An 18,112-nucleotide genomic window follows, 5' to 3' on the forward strand; every position below is an offset into this window, starting at 1 on the left:
GAATGAACCACAAAATAGAGAGAAGGGAGGAAGTGCAGGACTGGGCCTTGCTTCCTTTTATCCCAAAGGTGTTCAAGTTCACCCAAACAGGCTTCAAGAGATTGTTCGGTTCAACTCCCAGCTTAACACACAGGTTTTCCATGGGATATTGTCCAGTCAGTTAATTTATCCTCAGTTTCAGGTGTGCATCTGGAAAACAAGGACTGCAAGGACCCTGTTTTTCAGGCATGCTCTGAGGACTAAACACAGAGATCAGTTTGACATGCTTCAATACTATGTCTATGTGAATTGACCTGAGTATCTGTATAACAAAATGGAAGCCTATCTTTGTGAACACTGGGTGATTATGATGCCACAGTTTTTTTGAGGAATTCTGTGTATGAAAACTATTGTGTTTCAATTTAGCCTGGAGCAGGAATGATAAAGCAACTTTAAACCTCCTAGTCTGGCTGAAAGGAGTGCATGCAAAACAACACAGAGATTCTGAAGATGATTCTGGATGAGCTATCTCAAACATCAGAAGCTGCAGATCACTATAACATAACATGGCTTTGCTGGTTCCCCATGTAGCAGCTACCCCATTCAGATCTTACCCATTTTTTCTTGTGTGATGTTGCTTGTGTGGTATGAAAGTACACTACAGGCCGTATCTATATCCCAGTGAATTTGGTGCAGAGTGTTTCTCTTAGATGGATTTTAGCTCAAACTAACTCCATGATAGTGCCTGATACTGTTTGCATTCATAATGTCTCTCTGGTAGATTCACACAGCAGATAGGTTGATTGTAAATCTTTAGTTTCATGAAAAGCCTCAGTGGTGGTTTTTTTCCTGGTTTTATCCATCTTACATTTTTTCTTGTGAAAAGGAACGTATGTAGGCCTCTTGTCTGTGGATAATTAATTACTCTATAGCAAAGCAGCTGTGGAGCCTGACAAGATTGCACTCAGATTACAGTGTTAAAATAGTGGATGGACTCTGTTTTTCCTTCCAACCATCTTAAGATTGTTGTCATAAGAATGAATGATAATTGCATTGCTCTGTATTGTCATTACATTTCTTGTCATATGAATAGGTTCATTTAGTGCCACCATCTTGGGTTGTTATGAAAATGAGGTATCTGAACTTAAGCTGTTATATCTTTTCCTCTCTGATCAAGACCCAAATCCTAGGGTGCAAGCACAGATTTTAAGTAAATACTTTAAATGCTGTATTTGCATCATGTGATTCCAAGCTTTACAAAAGTGATGCAGGGTTGCCCATTACTTTTTCATTTGCTAGAAATTATGTGTAAGTTTACATGTTATAGGATAAAAATGGATTGACCCTAAAAGGAGAGAGTAGCAGAGTTAGGAGTAGAACTGAAGTCTTCCATTTTTCAATGCCATAGTCAGTTGACTACGTTTTTTATAGAGATATTATGCAGAATATTTTGGGTTGGAGACAAGAGGTAAGACATTTATTGTTGGGAGTCACGAGGCATGTAGCTGCTTCAAAGTTCTTCAGAGATAAACAGAAGATCTGTTTTACTATAGGCAGTACCTGAATTAACTAAAGCTATGTGGTTGAGTAAATCTACAGATGAAATCTAGACAAAATAACAAAAATAAAAGGCAAAGAAATATGTCTCAAATTTGTTTGGTTAAACATTAATCTTCAAATATAGACTACTGGATTTTTATTTTTTTTAGTCTAAATGTACAAATCAACACCCTAAAATCAACTTTATGCAGAAGGCTTAACAGAGAAATTCATCCTGATGTAATAAGCACAGCTCCATTGAGATCAATGGTGATATCTAAGTGTGGTGGGTTGACCCTGGCTGGATACCAGGTGCCCACCAAAGCCGCTCTATCACTCCCCCTTCTCAGCTGGACAGGGGAGAGAAAAATATAACGAAAGGCTCGTGGGTCAAGATAAGGGCAGTTTAATAAAACGATAGCAAAGGTTGCGCGCGAAAGCAAAGAAAAAAACAAATGATGTTACTCTCTACTTCCCATCAGCAGGCGATGTCTGGCCACTTCCTGGGAAGCAGGGCTCCAGTACACGTAGTGCTTGCTCCGGAAGACAAAAATGTCCCCACCTCCGTCTCCCTTCACTTAGCTTTTATATCTGAGCTGACGTCATATGGTATGGAATATCTGTTTGGTTAGTTTAGGTCAGCTGTCCTGGTTATGTCCCGTCCCAAGATCTTGCCCTGCCCCAGCCTGCCATTGAGGGGAGGGCAAAAATGTTGGAGAGACAGCCTTGATGCTGTGCCAGCGCTGCTCAGCAGTAGCCAAAACACTGGTGTGTTATCAACACCTTTCTAGCTACAGAGCTGCAGAGCACAGTGCTATGAGGGCTGCTATAGGGAGTACTAACTCCATCTCAGCCAGACCCAATACAATCAGTTTTGTCAGTTTTGTGATGATATTATTTTGATTTTGGTGTGGGGAATTATTTTTGTGATGTGAGTGAAGACTTTGTGTGATGAATGTGGATTTTAATGATAGTTCTTAAAAATGTGATGCACAGAGGCGAGGGGTGGAATGTATTGGTTTTGTTTGGCAAGGTTTTGGTAGCGGGGGGGGGTTACAGGGGTGGCTTCTGTAAGAAACTGCTGGAAGCTTCCCCTGTGTTCGAGAGAGAGAGCGAGCCCATATTAGCCGGCTCTGAGACGGACCCGCCGCCGGCCAAGGCCGAGCCAATCAGTGATAGTGGTAACGCCTCTGTGATAACATTTTTAAGAAGGAAAAAGTTGGGACGGAGAGAAACTGCCGCCGGAGTGAGGAGTGAGAACATGTAAGAGAAACAAGCCTGCGGACACCAAGGTCAGTGAAGAAGGAGGGGGAGGAGATGCTCCAGGCGCCGGAGCGAAGATTCCCCTGCAGCCCGTGGTGAAGACCCTGGTGAGGCAGGCTGTCCCCCTGCAGTCCAGGGAGGTCCACGGTGGAGCAGATCTCCACCTGCAGCCCGTGGAGGACCCCACGCCGGAGCAGGTGGGTTCCCGAAGGAGGCTGTGACCCCGTGGGAACCCCGCCCTGGAGCAGGCTCCTGGCAGGACCTGCGGATCTGTGGAGAGAGGAGCCCATGGAGCAGGCTTTCTGGCAGGACTTGTGACCCCGTGGGGGACCCGCGCTGGAGCAGTGTGCTCCTGAAGGACTGCACACCGTGGAATGGACCCATGCTGGAGCAGTTCGTGAAGAACTGCAGCCCGTGGGAATGGCCCACGTTGGAGGAGTTCGTGGAGGACTGTCTCCCGTGGGTGGGACCCCACGCTGGAGCAGGGGAAGAGTGTGATCAGCCCTCGTCCTGAGGAGGTGAAGCGGCAGAAAATAACGTGTGATGACCATAAACCCCATCCCTGTCCCCCTGTGCCGCTGGGGGGGCTTGGTGGTGAAATCCGGGAGGGTAGTTGTGCCCGGGAAGAACGGAGGGGTGGTGGGAAGGTGTTCTGAGATTTCATTTTACTTCTCATTACCTTGCTCTGGTTGATTTGTAATAAATTGAGTATGTTTTGCAAATTGAGTATGTTTTGCAAATTGAGTCTGTTTTGCCCGTGACGGTAATAGTGAATGATCTCTCCTGTCCTTATCTCAACCCGCCAGCCTTTTGTTATATTTTCTCTCCCCTATCCAGCTGAGGATGGGGGAGTGATAGAATGGCTTTGGTGGGCACCTGGTGTTCAGCCAGGGTCAACCCATCACATTAAGCTAAGGATAGGACTCAGCTTTCTAATTTGCCAGCAGCATATGAAATGATCATTTATGCTGGCACTCCAGTGAGATATGAATTGGAAGACAAATACAAGAATTACAAAGCAAAGCTTCGTTCCCAGTTGAAAGGTGGTGGATTTAGTTTGCTTTGCAGTTTGGTTGCATTCCTATACACACACTGAATCATATTCAAAAGAGGGCAAAGTTAGCTCTTTCTTTGTGTGGGTCTCTGTTTGCTGGTTTCTTGCTTTCCTCTGGAAAGCGTGCTTTCTTTTGTCGCCAGAAGACCCCTTTCGTTGATAGGCTTTGATTTATTTTCTCTGTTCTTATAGTCCTCTGTAAGTCTGATGCCCCTGTGCCCTTGATTATCTGTAGACACTGATTATGAAATGATTTATCTCTGGTACAGGTAAAGGGATATGTATTACTTGTGACTTATATGGCTGAAAATGAAGTAATAGTAACAAAGGAATACATGAATAACTAGATGAAGGTCAGTTTGATGATTATATGGTCTTTCACACAGACCTTTGTATAAGTGTACAGTGAACATAACATCTGTATGTTGCAACATCTGTACTTGAAATTAATTGGTGCTTTCCCTGGATCTGTGTTTCTCTCAGGACAGATATCAGTGGATGGATTTATGCGGTATCTGAGTGGAGAAGAAAACGGCGTTGTTCCACCTGAGAAACTGGATTTAAATGAAGATATGTCTCAACCACTGTCACACTATTTCATCAATTCATCACACAACACCTACCTCACAGGTACAGTGTTGGAGAGATCTGATTTCTTACTTTAAAAAAATACATAGCATATTTGCAGAGATAACCGTAAAATATACTAAAAGTATCAACAGTAAATGATGATGGAGATTAGTCTTCAGGGGAGCAAGGGTAGCACTTGATTGTTGTTGTAGCTGCTACACACATACATCAAATATACTTTTATTAATAGGTGAGCAGCAGTTGTGTTATTCAGATGAGGTCTGGTCTGAAGCCCAGTGAAGTCCTTGGAAAGTTTCCCTCAACTTAGATAGGATTCCAAATTAAGGTCCTTATTTGGGGAGGAGAGGGAACAATGTACTTTTTATGACAACCAAGGATAGCCAAACGAGTATGCAAAGCAGAATACGGGAAACATCTCTGTAGCTAATAAGTTTGCCCCTAAACATTAAATCTGACAGTTTGTTGAGCTCCATGAAATTTGCTTTGATTCAGAGATTAGAGAGGTTCCAATATGGCACATAGCTTTCTGATAGTTCATTCATATCTGCAAGGAATGGAAATCTAGTCTCTGACTGTATCTAATGTCTGAGATGAAAGTTTTAGGTGCTATCGTGTTTTTAAAAAGGTTGTGCACCCAGAAGCTCCTGTTAATTTGAATTAATGAGTCTGAACTGTATTGGTTGCACAGCAAAGTCAACAGTGCTTTAAGATTCTGAAAAAACTAAGACAGTTCAGGAATCCAACTTTTGGCAGTAATTTTCTAGTCTAGGATGCTGTTAACTTTTGAGAAAATAATTGTAAATTTACTATTTCAATTTAGTTTATGTAGGAACAAATGTTTTAGACAAGCAGATGTGCACAGGGAGTTCTCTCCTATTTGATTTGATGTTTGCTTTGTCTTGTCATGATTGCTGATAACTTAGTGTTATGTTAAAAGACAAAAAAAAAGTAATGCTGCAATATGTGCTAAAAATGTGGCTCATGGATAACATAGACTTTTTCATTTTATTAACAGACTTGCCTTAACTGCCTTAGTTCTTCAGAATGCCAGTATGCCAAAACATAAAAAACCCCATGCAGTGGTGATGCCCAGTTTAAACAGACCATGTGGTGGTTACTTTCATCTGTTTTGTGTTTGTTATAGCACTTTCTACAGCACCTTCTAGTGCTTTCATAAAGCAAACGAACTGTCATTGTTTCCATTAGACATCATTTGTCGGAGGTTCGTATCTTGGCTGTAAAATGTGTTTTGTGCTAAAACTTGTCATATAAGTATTCAGATTGACAGCTCTTTTGTTTCTTTGAATTAAAAGAAATGAAAATCAGTGTGGCCACTTCTAAGTTATGATTCCAATATGCAGAAATTTATGCTCTTTGGAAGAGTGCAGACATGTCCAAAGGAAAAGTGGTTTTTAATTATGATATTTTACAGCCCTCTTACCTCCAGTATGGACTTTGTTCAGTCAGTGAGGATTAGGACTCACTTAAGCTGGATGCTGTAGCTTTATACAGCTTTCTGGAAGAAAACGGTAAAGGTGTTGTGCAAATGTGGGAAGCATAGGCCCACAGGGAGGACAGACGGTGCAGTTTAAAGTTGGTCTCAAGAGATAAAGTACTGCTCTCCCCTCTACCAGCATGAATTAATATCTGTTACCATACCACAGATTTTTATCAGGGCTGATCAGGACAGTCATGTTCTAAAGGTCTAGAAGCACAGAAGCCAAAGAACAAAGGATCAAGGATGGGAATTCATGATTAGTCCAACCTCTTCTAAATGTTTTAACTGCACCACAAGTGACCTAACATATTTAATTAGTTTAGGAGAAAGAAAGTTTACCTTGAAACTTTACAAATTCGCTTTGACTTGTATGTGAAAGTCTGCAAATCATCTCAGATTGCATCTACAGGTTTCTTTGCCTGCATTTCTAAATAATTTCAGAAGCTACATTTGGAATTATGATCCTCAGTCTTAAGGTAACATAAAATTCCTGGCTTAGTAAATTGGGGGAGTAAATCAGAGTATACTCTGGAATAGTGCAAAGTAAGTTTGAATCTCTTTCAAATTCCATTTCAGAGTGTGTACTTTCACATTTACAGGCACAAAACACATGCCCTTCCCTTTTAGTGAGTTCATTATGTTCAGTAAATGAGTGGCAGCTGGCCAACAATGGGATTAATGGTTTGATTTTTATCTGCATATTACAAAGACTGACAGCCTTAGATTTTGCTTTGAGGCTAGACCAGGTACAGCAATCACATTGCTATTTGCTTTCTTCCAACAAGGACTTAATAAAATTAATAAAATTAATGCTGGCAAACTGTTCTTTTTCCCAAGAAGATTTCGAAGGCTCTGCTCAAGTGCTCATGGCTTTGGAAGGGAAGCTTCAGTAGCACCTCTGCCCTCAGTAGAGCAGTGAAATAGTAACTAGTCATGTAATAATTATTAGGACAGTAAGAGAACCATTCAGTCTAGCAATACTTTATGATTACTGTGCTTAATGCCCTACCAATTATCTCTCCCTTTGTTAGTTTTTTAAACCCAGAAAAAGCATGCACAAAGAAGCAACATTATAACATAAAAAGAAACATGTGCACACTCTGAATTTATTTTTAATTACGCTGATCATTCTCCTAGCCTTTAGTAGAAACCCTTGGCAGTACATCAAGTCCTGATTATTTATTTAGAAGTGTTACAGCTTTCTTTTTCTTAGGGAAATGTAATTTTTACGAACAAAGGTAAAAATCCATGAAGAAAGAAGTGATTTATAGTGAACCTAGGCTAGCTTAAAGAAATGTCATCTTTTGGAAACTTTTTTTTTACTGTCTCTCATCTTTTTTCTCACTGGTATCATATTTATTTATTTATTTACTCCTTTGAACCCTTAATGTGCAACCCTGCTTTTTTCTGGTTTCTCAGCAGTCTCACCTCAGGTTACTGCTGTTTTCACAGTGGGGAGTGACTTTGCAACATTTCCCTCAGCAGCACCCAAAGTCAAAGACAAATGATTACCTGTCATTATCAGCATTGCACACTTTGATGGCTATGCAACTTGCTGTTGTATATGTGAAATGCAAAATATGATAATCAGAAGGCTTTAACATATGTTTTGTCTTTGGCTAAAAGGAAAAATAACAGCAGCAGTAAGCTGCAGAGCTATCAGTTTAGCATGCATAGCCAAAGTGGGACTATCCCATTCATCCTCAGCATCTGCTTCCTTGCTTACAGTCCAGTACTTCCAGCTGTTTCTAGAAAAATGTCTCACGAGGGGCATGTTCTTGTCTTCTTTATTGCTGCTGTGGCCTCTCCTCCACTGTCCTCCAGCTTTTCTGTTCTCAGTGATTCATCAGTCCTTACTGTTGTTGCTTATTTTCTGCATTCAACACTTCCTTGAAACCTTCTTCACCTTCAGAGCCTCCAAAACAGTATCTTCACAGTTTCCAAGATGACAGCACCATATGGAAGGGAAGGAAAGCTGGGTGATGCCTGCTCTGAGCATAAGTTTGTCATACCATCAAGAGCAGTTTTTGGCTGGCTGCTGTGTTGAGCTCAGGTGATCGGCAGATGAGACCCAAGGCTCTACTCTCTTCCAGCCCCACCATGTCCTTCCTGATGGACTAGAGGGTAGGAAACCTCAGGGAGCTCCTGCAGCAGAGAAGAGCTGAGCTGAGGAGGAGCCATAGCTGTCCTCCCGCCAGCAGACCCAGCTAATCCTGTCCAGCAGTGTTAAGACAGATAAAGGAGGTTCTTCCTGGCACTGGGGTCACAGGTTATCTTAGCATGAGGGCTAACAGGTGAAAAGAAGGAGTAGTGGTTGTTGTGCAGCTCTTCCATCCATCAGCAGTTTATGGGGGTATTTTTTTACCCTCCAGCTGTCGTTATTTCTCGTGATTCCCCTTCAGAATATCATAAAACCTTGTGTAATACTGAGGAAAATGTCTCACAGGAAGGAAGCTACAGACCACTATCTTGGCCCGGTGGCCTGTTCAGTGCGACCACCGAAGTTACTTCCAGTTATATCGTTGAATTGACTATAGCCATTTTAAAAAAAAAAAAAAAAAAAAAAAAAAGCTGTTGTTGCTTCACAAAGTGGAAGATAGTCTGTGTGGAATGTCTTAGATGGAACTTTCTGAGATACCAGTTATGTGCCCTGCTCTCAAAAAAAATCCTATATATAAAAAATAGCTTCAGTAAGATGGTGATTCCCATCTGCCTGACTCTCTTGCGTGTTCCTCTGAGGCAGTTTGGCTTTTGTGAGAAGATGACTACTCAATTAAGCAGACTCTGAGTAAAAAATCCTTGGGTCTCCTGCTCTGTCATGTTTTTACATGACTGCTCTAATTTTGACAGCTGTGCGTTCATACTAGCACTGTTAAACCTCAGTTTATTTTTTTGTTGTCCTAAGCAGTACCTGCCCTTCCTTACCAGCTTTACCCATGGAATTCCCTCTTTCTTAAGCCATACTCTAAGTGAGGGAATTTCTACTTTTAAGTGAGTGGAAACCTTGTAAAAGGGAGAGGAAAAAAAAACATATAATTTGTGTCCTTAAGGCAAAATTAATTATTCTAATACAGATCAGCAACTGACACCAAAATTTCTAAAGGAAGCTTGCCTTCAGTAGCAGCAGAGGTGAACATAAAGAGTTTTAAAAAAATATTGTTTGCTCTGAGCTGAGATAACTGGAGTCTCAAGAAGGAGAAGAAAAGTCAAGATCATGAAAGTGTTTTGTTTCCTTTAAGTAGTATTTCATTCACTACTGCTTAGTGAGTTTTCAAGATCCTCTGCGCCTTCTCTTATTTGCCTCTTTAGGCCAACTAGTTGAAGCATATTGAAGTAAGAGATCTGTTATTTTCTAAACCCCCCTCTTTAAGGAGGATAGAATTGTGTTGAGGATTGGGTAACCTCTCTGACTCCAGTAGCAGCATTTGAAGATCTTCAGATAGCTGAAATCTGTAAGAGAAAGATAAGGAGAGCCAGCCACAGGGGAAGGGCTCTGTAAGTACATCCCAGTGGGTCCCACTCGCTCACTGCAGTTGGAGAGATTCAGCTGGTCATGCAGTATGTCTTTCTTGAGTGGGTCCCACAGCTAGGATGAGGGTTACCCCATGCACCCCGAGCCGGACAGTGTCTGCCACATAGCCTGGCTGCAGCGTGGGAGCTGCCCGGGCACTGCTAGTGGCTGAGCAAAAATGCACACTCAGAGGCTGGCCAGTCCCAGGCCTCCAGGCGTACACAAATGTTGCATCTTCTGCTTGGGTGGGCCTGAATCAATACTGACAGCAAGTGTATTCCTGCTGCTGGCTGGAGCAAGCCTGACTGCATGTCCTGCTTTGGTCCAATGTAAAGTGTTAAAAATAACAGCCATAGGTTGACAGCCTTATTTTGACTTACATACAAGCAGTACCAGAATATGTCACAGTGGGCGGTCTAATTCACTTGTCCTGTGTGTGGCAAAATAGCTCAGAAGGAAATTAAATTCAGATAAATGTACCGTGTCTAAAAACAACAGCCTCCAACACCTTCTCTTGCTTCTGGAGTCAAGACCCAGACTCCCAGCAGTATGGGGCTCTGAGTTTGCACACTGCAAACTACAGCATCCAGAGCACTGATTGCTTTTCCAGGACTTGCCTGAAGAGACAAGGTTTAAACAACTCACGTTTGTGCATGGCAAAGGGAGTATACAGGCACGTCTTCATGCCGGGATAAGGTGGTGCCATGGGTGGGCGAGGGGTCAGAAGCAGCCTCTGTTTCTGGAGTAGTGAAGAGTCAGGTGACTCCAAATACCCAGATCCAAATATCCCCCCATTTGGGGAGGATATGTATCTTAAAATGGTAACCAAATTTTAAGCCCATGTATTACAAATAACTTTCACTTGGAAAAACAGTGATGAGTGAACCCAACAAGGATGCACTTGCTGAGAAATGAGCTTCTTAAAGTTACAGAAGTGTGGAACTGATCTGTATGGGGAAACATGGGTCATATCCTCAGCTTATATCAATTAGGACAGGCTCATTTTGCTTAGTGTCCTGTTAGGTATGATTTGGCTAATTATATTTTTTAGAACAGTGAGTTTTTGTTGAAATCTGTTTCTCCTTATCCCATATAGGGTGATGGGGTACAAATAGTCTGGTATTACTGTAGATGCTGCATGTTATTATAGAAGGGGATACATAATGCTTTCAATTTCTAGTATTAAAAAATTGATCAGTACTCAGGATATTAAAAATATCATACTGTAAGTATTCCCTTTAGTGTCTGTGTTAGCACATTTTAGAATGCATCTGTTAAAGGAATAGTTTGGAATAGACACAAATAGAGACTCACACAACAGAAATTTATAAATAATATATGCAAAAAACATTTGAGGGAACATTCCTAATATTCCATATTTCAGAAAAATATGCTATTGAGACTACTAAAACATTTGCTAGCATTTTGCACTCTGACTAGGAGTCTTTCTGAAGATTGAATGTTTTGAGGTTGAATATCCTCTTATCCTTAGTAGGAATTCTTCCAAAACATCTGAGCCTTATTAATAAAGTAGTGTGGGGAAGTGTCATATGGCAAGCAGTGCATGTCATGATTTACTTAAGCACTTTTGAAGGTTAAGGATCTTGTAGTCCAAAACGCTTAGCAATAATAACGGCCAGTACTCTCTTAGGAAGTATAGCAGAATTTGTTAATAACAAAAATAGTTTGTTAATCCAAATTCAGTAGGCTTTGAGGGAAAAGAAAGGCAACATGAAAACAGTTTTCTAAGTGAATGTAGTTTGTTAGGCAGCAGAGTTCAGCAGATCCATATACTGAGAGCTGAGTTTTCATAAGCAGATGCTTAGAGGTGAGTGCACAGAAATGTGTGCTATTGTACCCTGACCCATGCTCGTGCTTGTTTGCATCTGCAAAGAAAAAGAGCCGGTGCTTATCCCAGACATTGGGATTGCACCAAAAAGGCTTTTGTGTGAGTAAAGATAATCTGCCATAATGAAAGGAGAAACACAGGAAAAAATTAAGTAAAAAAAGAGACACGTTTTCACTTTGCTGACTCTGGCTTTTCAGAACCTCCCAGCACTGTCCAAATTCTTATGTTATTAACATGTATTTCCCATTGGTTCCAGCAGGAGCTGAGAAATCTTATGGATTTCAACAGGACTAATGTTAATACCTTGTAGAGTATTTAATGATTGCTCCAGCTCATGTATCAGACACAAACACTAAATAGGAATTTTCAAATAAAAAGGGTTTTCTGTTACAGTCTTTAGTGGAAGGTAAAAACACAGAGAAAGCAGACAATGCTATTTCGTGAAGCCATCTAAAACATGTAGTTCCCAGCGTAAAACCCTAAACACAGAACCACAGAGACAATAAAATGAGTATTAGAGTAATCTGCATTATATTATAAGCCAGTCTCGATGAAGTATTTAGATGTCCCCCATGGGTGAAGAATCTTTAGTGTAAATGAACTCACTGCCACCTTAAAAAGCAAGTGAATTCCCTTCAAGAAATCCAGCAAGGTCTTCTCAGGAAGGCTGCTAGAAAGCAGGAAACTGCATCTATTTTCTTCAAATCTAAAACAAGCAGTAAGCCTTTCTTCCATTATCTTTAACTCTCTGCTGCAAGAAATCTGTATCCGTATGACTGGAATCAAACCTGTTCCAGCAGATGAAGAAACTCTGGATGGATATCCTTCCCTGAATACATTTGGATTTCTTTCTTGCATTTTTGGGGGCTTGCTTGTTGTGGGGGGGGGGGGGGGGTGGGAGGGGGGGAGTTTAATACTTCCTGAGTTTGGGAAAAGCTGAGTTTTCCTTGTTTATTTTTAGATTCATGTTATGGCCTTGTTGGAAACTGGTAGTTTAATTAAATTTCTCCCTACATAATGCAGTATCACATCAGGAAATTTAACTGACCAGCTTAGTGCAATGATTAGTGTATTAAATATTGATTTGAGACCTAGTAATGGTACCATTAGTGACTGTGCAGGAGGTTTGTTTTATCTCGTATTAAACTGCATTGCATGTTATGAGAAAATGTGATCTTGCTGTCCTGAGTCACCTCTGAATTTCACATTGCTTGTCAAAGGATAACAAAGTCTTTTAGAGCTAAGCCATTTTATTTTATTTTATTTTATTTTATTTTATTTTATGCATTTGATGCTGTCTATCAGAAGTTTTTGAGTTGGCTTCAGTTTGATTGTTGATCCTCACTCACAGCAATTTAACACAAACCTAGAATCCAAACCATGACATTGACTCTGCCTAAGTTATTTCCATTATGATGTTCTGCTTTTTGTATGCCTTGGAGTGTTATTCCTCTCAGCTGAGGGTAAAAGATGCTGTTAACTTTAATTATTATTAGATTATGTCTATTTATTCCTGAGGCCCAAAATGACTTTCCTTTTTTCATGTTCTTGTGCTGTCACAGCTGGACAGCTGGCTGGTAACTCATCAGTGGAGATGTATCGGCAAGTGCTTTTGTCAGGCTGCCGCTGTGTGGAGCTGGACTGCTGGAAAGGACGAACAGCTGAAGAAGAACCGGTCATTACACACGGATTCACTATGACAACTGAAATATCCTTCAAGGTACAGCAACACGGCACACGGGTGTAGCTGGCTTCAGCTGGGGCAGTTTCTTTCATGTAAAATGCATCACAAATACATTGCTAGAACATTACTGCGTAGGTGGAAGAGAAGAGAAATGTGAGGGCAAAGAGATGTTTTAGGAGGAGATTTCAGAGCATGTGCAGAATCGTTGGAAGAGTTGCAGTATTTGGACCTTGCACAGGAACAGGTTCTTGGTCATCATGGCAGTTGAAAGAAAAGGGATTATATGGTGTGATAGCCTGTGCCATCTGAGGCCTGGGCCCAGTGCCGAGGTCCATACTTCTGTGCATGTCCCTGCAGCACATCTCACAGGGAGAGAAACAGGTAGACCACAGTCAGGGCTGAAAGACCAGGTGTTGCCACCACAGTTGGTTTCACACAGTGTAAAATGGGTCTGCGGATGCATCTGGAGCCAGGAGGATGGGGAAGAAGGACTGGTTTGTGTTACAGCTCCATAGCGTGCGGCAGGGAAGAGAGCTGTGATGAAGGCTGCAAGAATTTGAACAGCGATAAGCAATGCGTCAGTATACTCTTTTTCTCTTCTCTGCCTAGTAAGTGGGAGTGGGAGACACAAGTGCTGAACTGAGGCAGAAAACAGCAGCTATCATGGAAATCTCTGCAATTTGCAAGCCTTTAAATTCCTATGAGCAGAGAATAGGCTACTCATGCCCAGATGGGCAGGTCCCATCTCCAGGGTCCAGACACTCAGCATTATATTCACAATTAAAAAAATTAATAACAATGTGTGCAGTGTTACTCTTATCCCTGATACTTGGGATCAGATCTGAAGCACTGGAGGATGAAAAAGAAAAATTAGTATCTTTGGAGATTGTGAGGGGATATTTGTGCCATTTAGACCTTAAACATATCAGCCGTATTACTGAATTTCATCTTCCGTTTCCTTTTTTGATAATAAAAGGTAGATACTATACCCTTAGCAATAACCTTAAGTTGTTATCTTCTTGGAATTCTTAAAGATGGTTTTGATCCAAGGTGTTAAGAGGAGCAGGATGGAGGTGTTTCTCTATAGTATTAAGATCGGTAGTCAGCACAGTTTATAATGATACATCAGGATATCATTTTTGAAGTGTGAAGAAATAATTCTTGTTCATCTGAGACACTAACTCACCAGGGAAATGCATTTCTGGACTTACCTGTGTGCAAGAAGATGTGGAAAAATGTTCACTACTGAATTTGGTTATGTTACAGGTGTTAGGTGTGGCTTCTCTACTAGCTACAGCTTTGAAGCATGTCTCCCACACTTGAAGCATGAATTGTTGGGTTTGGGGGTTTTTTGCCTTCTAGTGCCTTCCTTTAGGAAAAAAAGCAAACAATACTGCCACACAGACAAAACACCAAGTTTCACTCACACCAGAATGTTCTTGCACGTTTGTTGTTAACTTTTCAGTTATGGTTGTATGAAGCCAATTATGTTTGTAGGCATAGAGTTTGATTGCTGGAAGTCCTTTAATTGAGGAAGATAGCTCAACTCCTTTGGTCATGAGCAGGAATTTAAAACAAAGTTAATCTGATTCTTAAAAGGATCATTAGCAGAAATGAGGATTATCCCTGGTTATTTACATGTTCAACCCTAGGCATTGTGTTGACAGGAGAGATATTGGAAGGTATTTTAAACCTACTAAGGAATATTTCATCTGTCACTTCTGGGCAAGTATTTTTTCTCCACACAGAACGTAAAACGTAAAAATGTATCGACTGCTGGTTTCTTTTCAACACTCAAAGTGTACTGCTCGGCTGAGGAGGAGCAAAATAGTAGTGAAATAATGTGTCAGAAGTGTGTGAATCAATTCAGAGTGATCACTGGGTCTTGAACACTGAATCATTTATCAGCTCACACTTTCGGCATGACCACGGCACATAATGTTTCTGTTCAGTCTGTCAGTTTTCCCTGCCTCAGATAGGCTTTCTGAAGTGTGGAGACAGAAGCAATATATACTCCCCATCATCATGTTGCTGGAGGTTTTGGGGGGTTTTTGTCTGATTGTTTTTTACCTTGCTTCATGACATACAGAAATCAGTAAGGTTTTTCTCTGCTGCAGATTGTGAGCTATTGCCAGGGTGAGATTTTATAGGGAAACAACAATATTTTTCATGCCATAACCAGGAATCTGTGTGTGTGTACTTTATATGTACCTTGAAGACCTGTTTCAGGCGAGTCATTCTGCAGCTGGAGTAAAGTATGCAATTTACCATGGTGTTCCTCTCTGACCATAGAGAATTTGCATTTACATTTGAATGCAGTGCAAGACTGAATCAGCAGCATATCTGTTTCTCAACTGAACCCATGCCTGAGCTTCTCATCCTCAGATTTCATCTGTGTTTATTTCCCCATGCATGATGGGTTTCATCCCTTCTTGAAGTTGAGAGAGCAGTTGAAAATAAATTTATGGATTTACTCCGTAGCTTGAGCACTGTGTAGGAGCAAGAAGGGCCTCAAGACTGCTTTTAGCAGTACCTCCTATATCCAGCCTCAAGTGTTCTTAAGCCCTGCATGATGCTCCATAACCACGGGGAGGGTGCAGGTGGGTGGAGACCAAGCCAGTGCTAATAATCTGGGTGGAGAGCATCAAGATGGGAGGACTTAATATTTGTAACCCAATTCTCAGCACTGCTGTTCCCTTGTAATGGCAAAATTGCCTTATATACTTTTGAGAATCTCACCGGTTCTGAACAGCATTAAGGTGGTACCAGCACTTAGTGATTTACTGGAGCTGGAAAGAAAGTGTGCAGCAGGAATCACTCCATCGTGCATTCCCCCATGGGAGAACCGCTGCTGTGAAACTGCAGCTTCCTACCTGCTTTCACCCAGCCTTCTGCACCGTTTATTATTCTTCCAATAAATGCTTTGCCTATCTGCTTTCTTTAAAGACTAGAAGTGGTCTTAGTTGAAGTATATGAATGGTTAGTGATACATGAAGCATTTAAATATTTGGTGATTGCAGTTTAGTAAATATAGTCATTCACCACCTGTGTGTGCTGAGAGCAGTAGTTTCTCATCTTATACGAGATACTACAACAATTTTTGCATGAGCTGTGTTTTTTTCTACTTACACGAAGACTGTAAATTTTGTTTGTATCCTAGCTCATATCAGCAGATCTTGAGATGGATTGTGCTTTGCTTCCAGCTCTGGATTCTGCAACCCAGCATCAGAGGAATGTATCAGAAGCTCAGCTTTCATTTTAGGAAGCGGATTTCTTGCTGTTACACTTCTCAACTGAGCCTTTAAAAGTACAGAAAATGAACAAAAGGAATCCCCAGAGGAGGCTTGTTTAGAATAAATAAATCTTTTAGATTTTAGTCATCCTTGTTATTTGGGAGGGAGCAGGCTTTACAGGTTCTTACAAACTCCAGAGTTTTACATCAATGCATATGGAAAGTCTTAAGTGTTTTATAAGTTCTTTGGTAAAACCAATTGTGTTCCAATTGTTACAGAGTCACACCAATAGAGAAACATTGACTGATTTGTAACAGTGAGTGCATTACTGTATTATGCACCTCACTAAAATTAGTGTTATCAAATGACTTCTCTACTAGATTTACAGTTACCATTTTCCATCAGAGCTGAAAGGAAACAGTTTCAGTTTCTGAGCCCTCTGTTTGATGATTACTACACAGCCAACTGTTGTAACTGAGTAATGTTTTTTCTTTTTTTTCTTTCTTTTGCCTTAAAGAGATTTCTGTCATCAAAAAAAGAGGGAACTAAAACTTGTGAGTCAGAGTAACTAAGGATTTTATGGATACGTGATTGTGCTGCTGATGTTTAGAAGACACGCATTTGTCAGAGCATGTTTATTATTATGCAGAATAGTTCATGAAAGTCATAGCTTCAGGCATGGAACAACTCCACACAAAGACCAAGTTTTACATTTAAACTATTGATTCAGGAAGACATAAGTCATTTCTTGGGAAATGCAGTGCTTGAGGCTCATCAGACTTTTTGGAGATTTGATTACAGTTCAGGTTGAAAAATTTGGTTGCTGCAAAACTACATCCAGAGCTTTCTGGGATGTTTAGAATGGAAGGTCTGATTTCAGGCAGTTTGGGCATGATTTCAGACCTCTTTGGGTCTTTTCTGTCTTCAAAGACAAAATGGTGTTTCTTTAGAGACATAAATTTGTAACTGTATGTATTTTGATTCTTTAGGAAGTAATAGAAGCTATTGCTGAATGTGCATTTAAGACATCACCCTTTCCAATCCTTCTTTCCTTTGAAAATCATGTGGATTCGTAAGTAATTACCATGTTTTCCTGTATGGTGTTACATTTTTTTATAAGGTCTGAGGACAGAATTATGTATGCACTTGTGGCAGTTTTATTCTATAACATGATCAATGGCTCTTACCCTGCAAAAACTTGTATTGGCTTAAGTAACCAAGTTGATCAGAATGAATCAGTCATGTTCTTAAAAAAAAAACCTTCCTGAATTAAAACCTTTTGTATGAAAGAGAAAGTTTGAACAATTGTGAGGCAAATTGCGTTAGCTTTACAGTCTTGGTATGCCCTGCTGGAATGTAGTGGTACTTCAAAGAAAAAGAAACAATATTTCACCTGCTTCTGACCCTATTCTGTGCTATAAGCATGTTCAGTACACAGAATTTGGTCTGTTTCTCATGTGCTGGAAGTAGAGGCTAGAACCATGGACTAGCTAGGATTGTGAAACAGGTGTTATGGATGGCCAGGAACTGTTTCTTTTCTACCAAAAAATACCAGTTTACCTAAGCTGTTTTCTTTTTGGTTTTTTTTCAGTTACAAAAAAAAGACAATTTTTCTGTGTAAGAAAAGAAAAAATAAGTGAGAACACTTCTAAATTTGTCCCAGTGATCTATTATTATTATTATTATTATTATTATTATTATTTTAGTTCTGATTCTTTTTTTTTAAAGTTTGACATTAACTTTGGGTTTGAATGTAGAGACTACATGGTTCAAAGTGGGGTGACATTGACACATAACATGTGCCTTAACCTCAATTGCCTTTTCGCCTTTTGTTTTCTGCTGTGAAAACATTTTCAATGCTTGTGGGGCTGGTTTGGACTGAGAAACTTTTTTTTAATGTGAAGTAAAAAG

General features: G+C 40.5%; 1 protein-coding gene across 2 annotated transcripts in view; it reads left to right on the forward strand.

Annotated features, from left to right (window-relative positions):
* The window catches only part of PLCB1 (phospholipase C beta 1), a 418,396-nt gene that overhangs the window by 290,633 nt on the left and 109,651 nt on the right, over positions 1-18,112 (forward strand). For both annotated transcript variants that reach the window (XM_049800910.1, XM_049800911.1), the window contains exons 10-12: positions 4,319-4,465; positions 12,847-13,004; positions 17,191-17,273. In XM_049800910.1, the coding sequence (XP_049656867.1) occupies positions 4,319-4,465; positions 12,847-13,004; positions 17,191-17,273 (388 nt within the window). The remainder of the gene's footprint in view (positions 1-4,318; positions 4,466-12,846; positions 13,005-17,190; positions 17,274-18,112) is intronic.

Source organism: Accipiter gentilis, chromosome 5 (genome assembly GCF_929443795.1).
Source record: "Accipiter gentilis chromosome 5, bAccGen1.1, whole genome shotgun sequence".
Classification (NCBI taxonomy): domain Eukaryota; kingdom Metazoa; phylum Chordata; class Aves; order Accipitriformes; family Accipitridae; genus Astur; species Astur gentilis.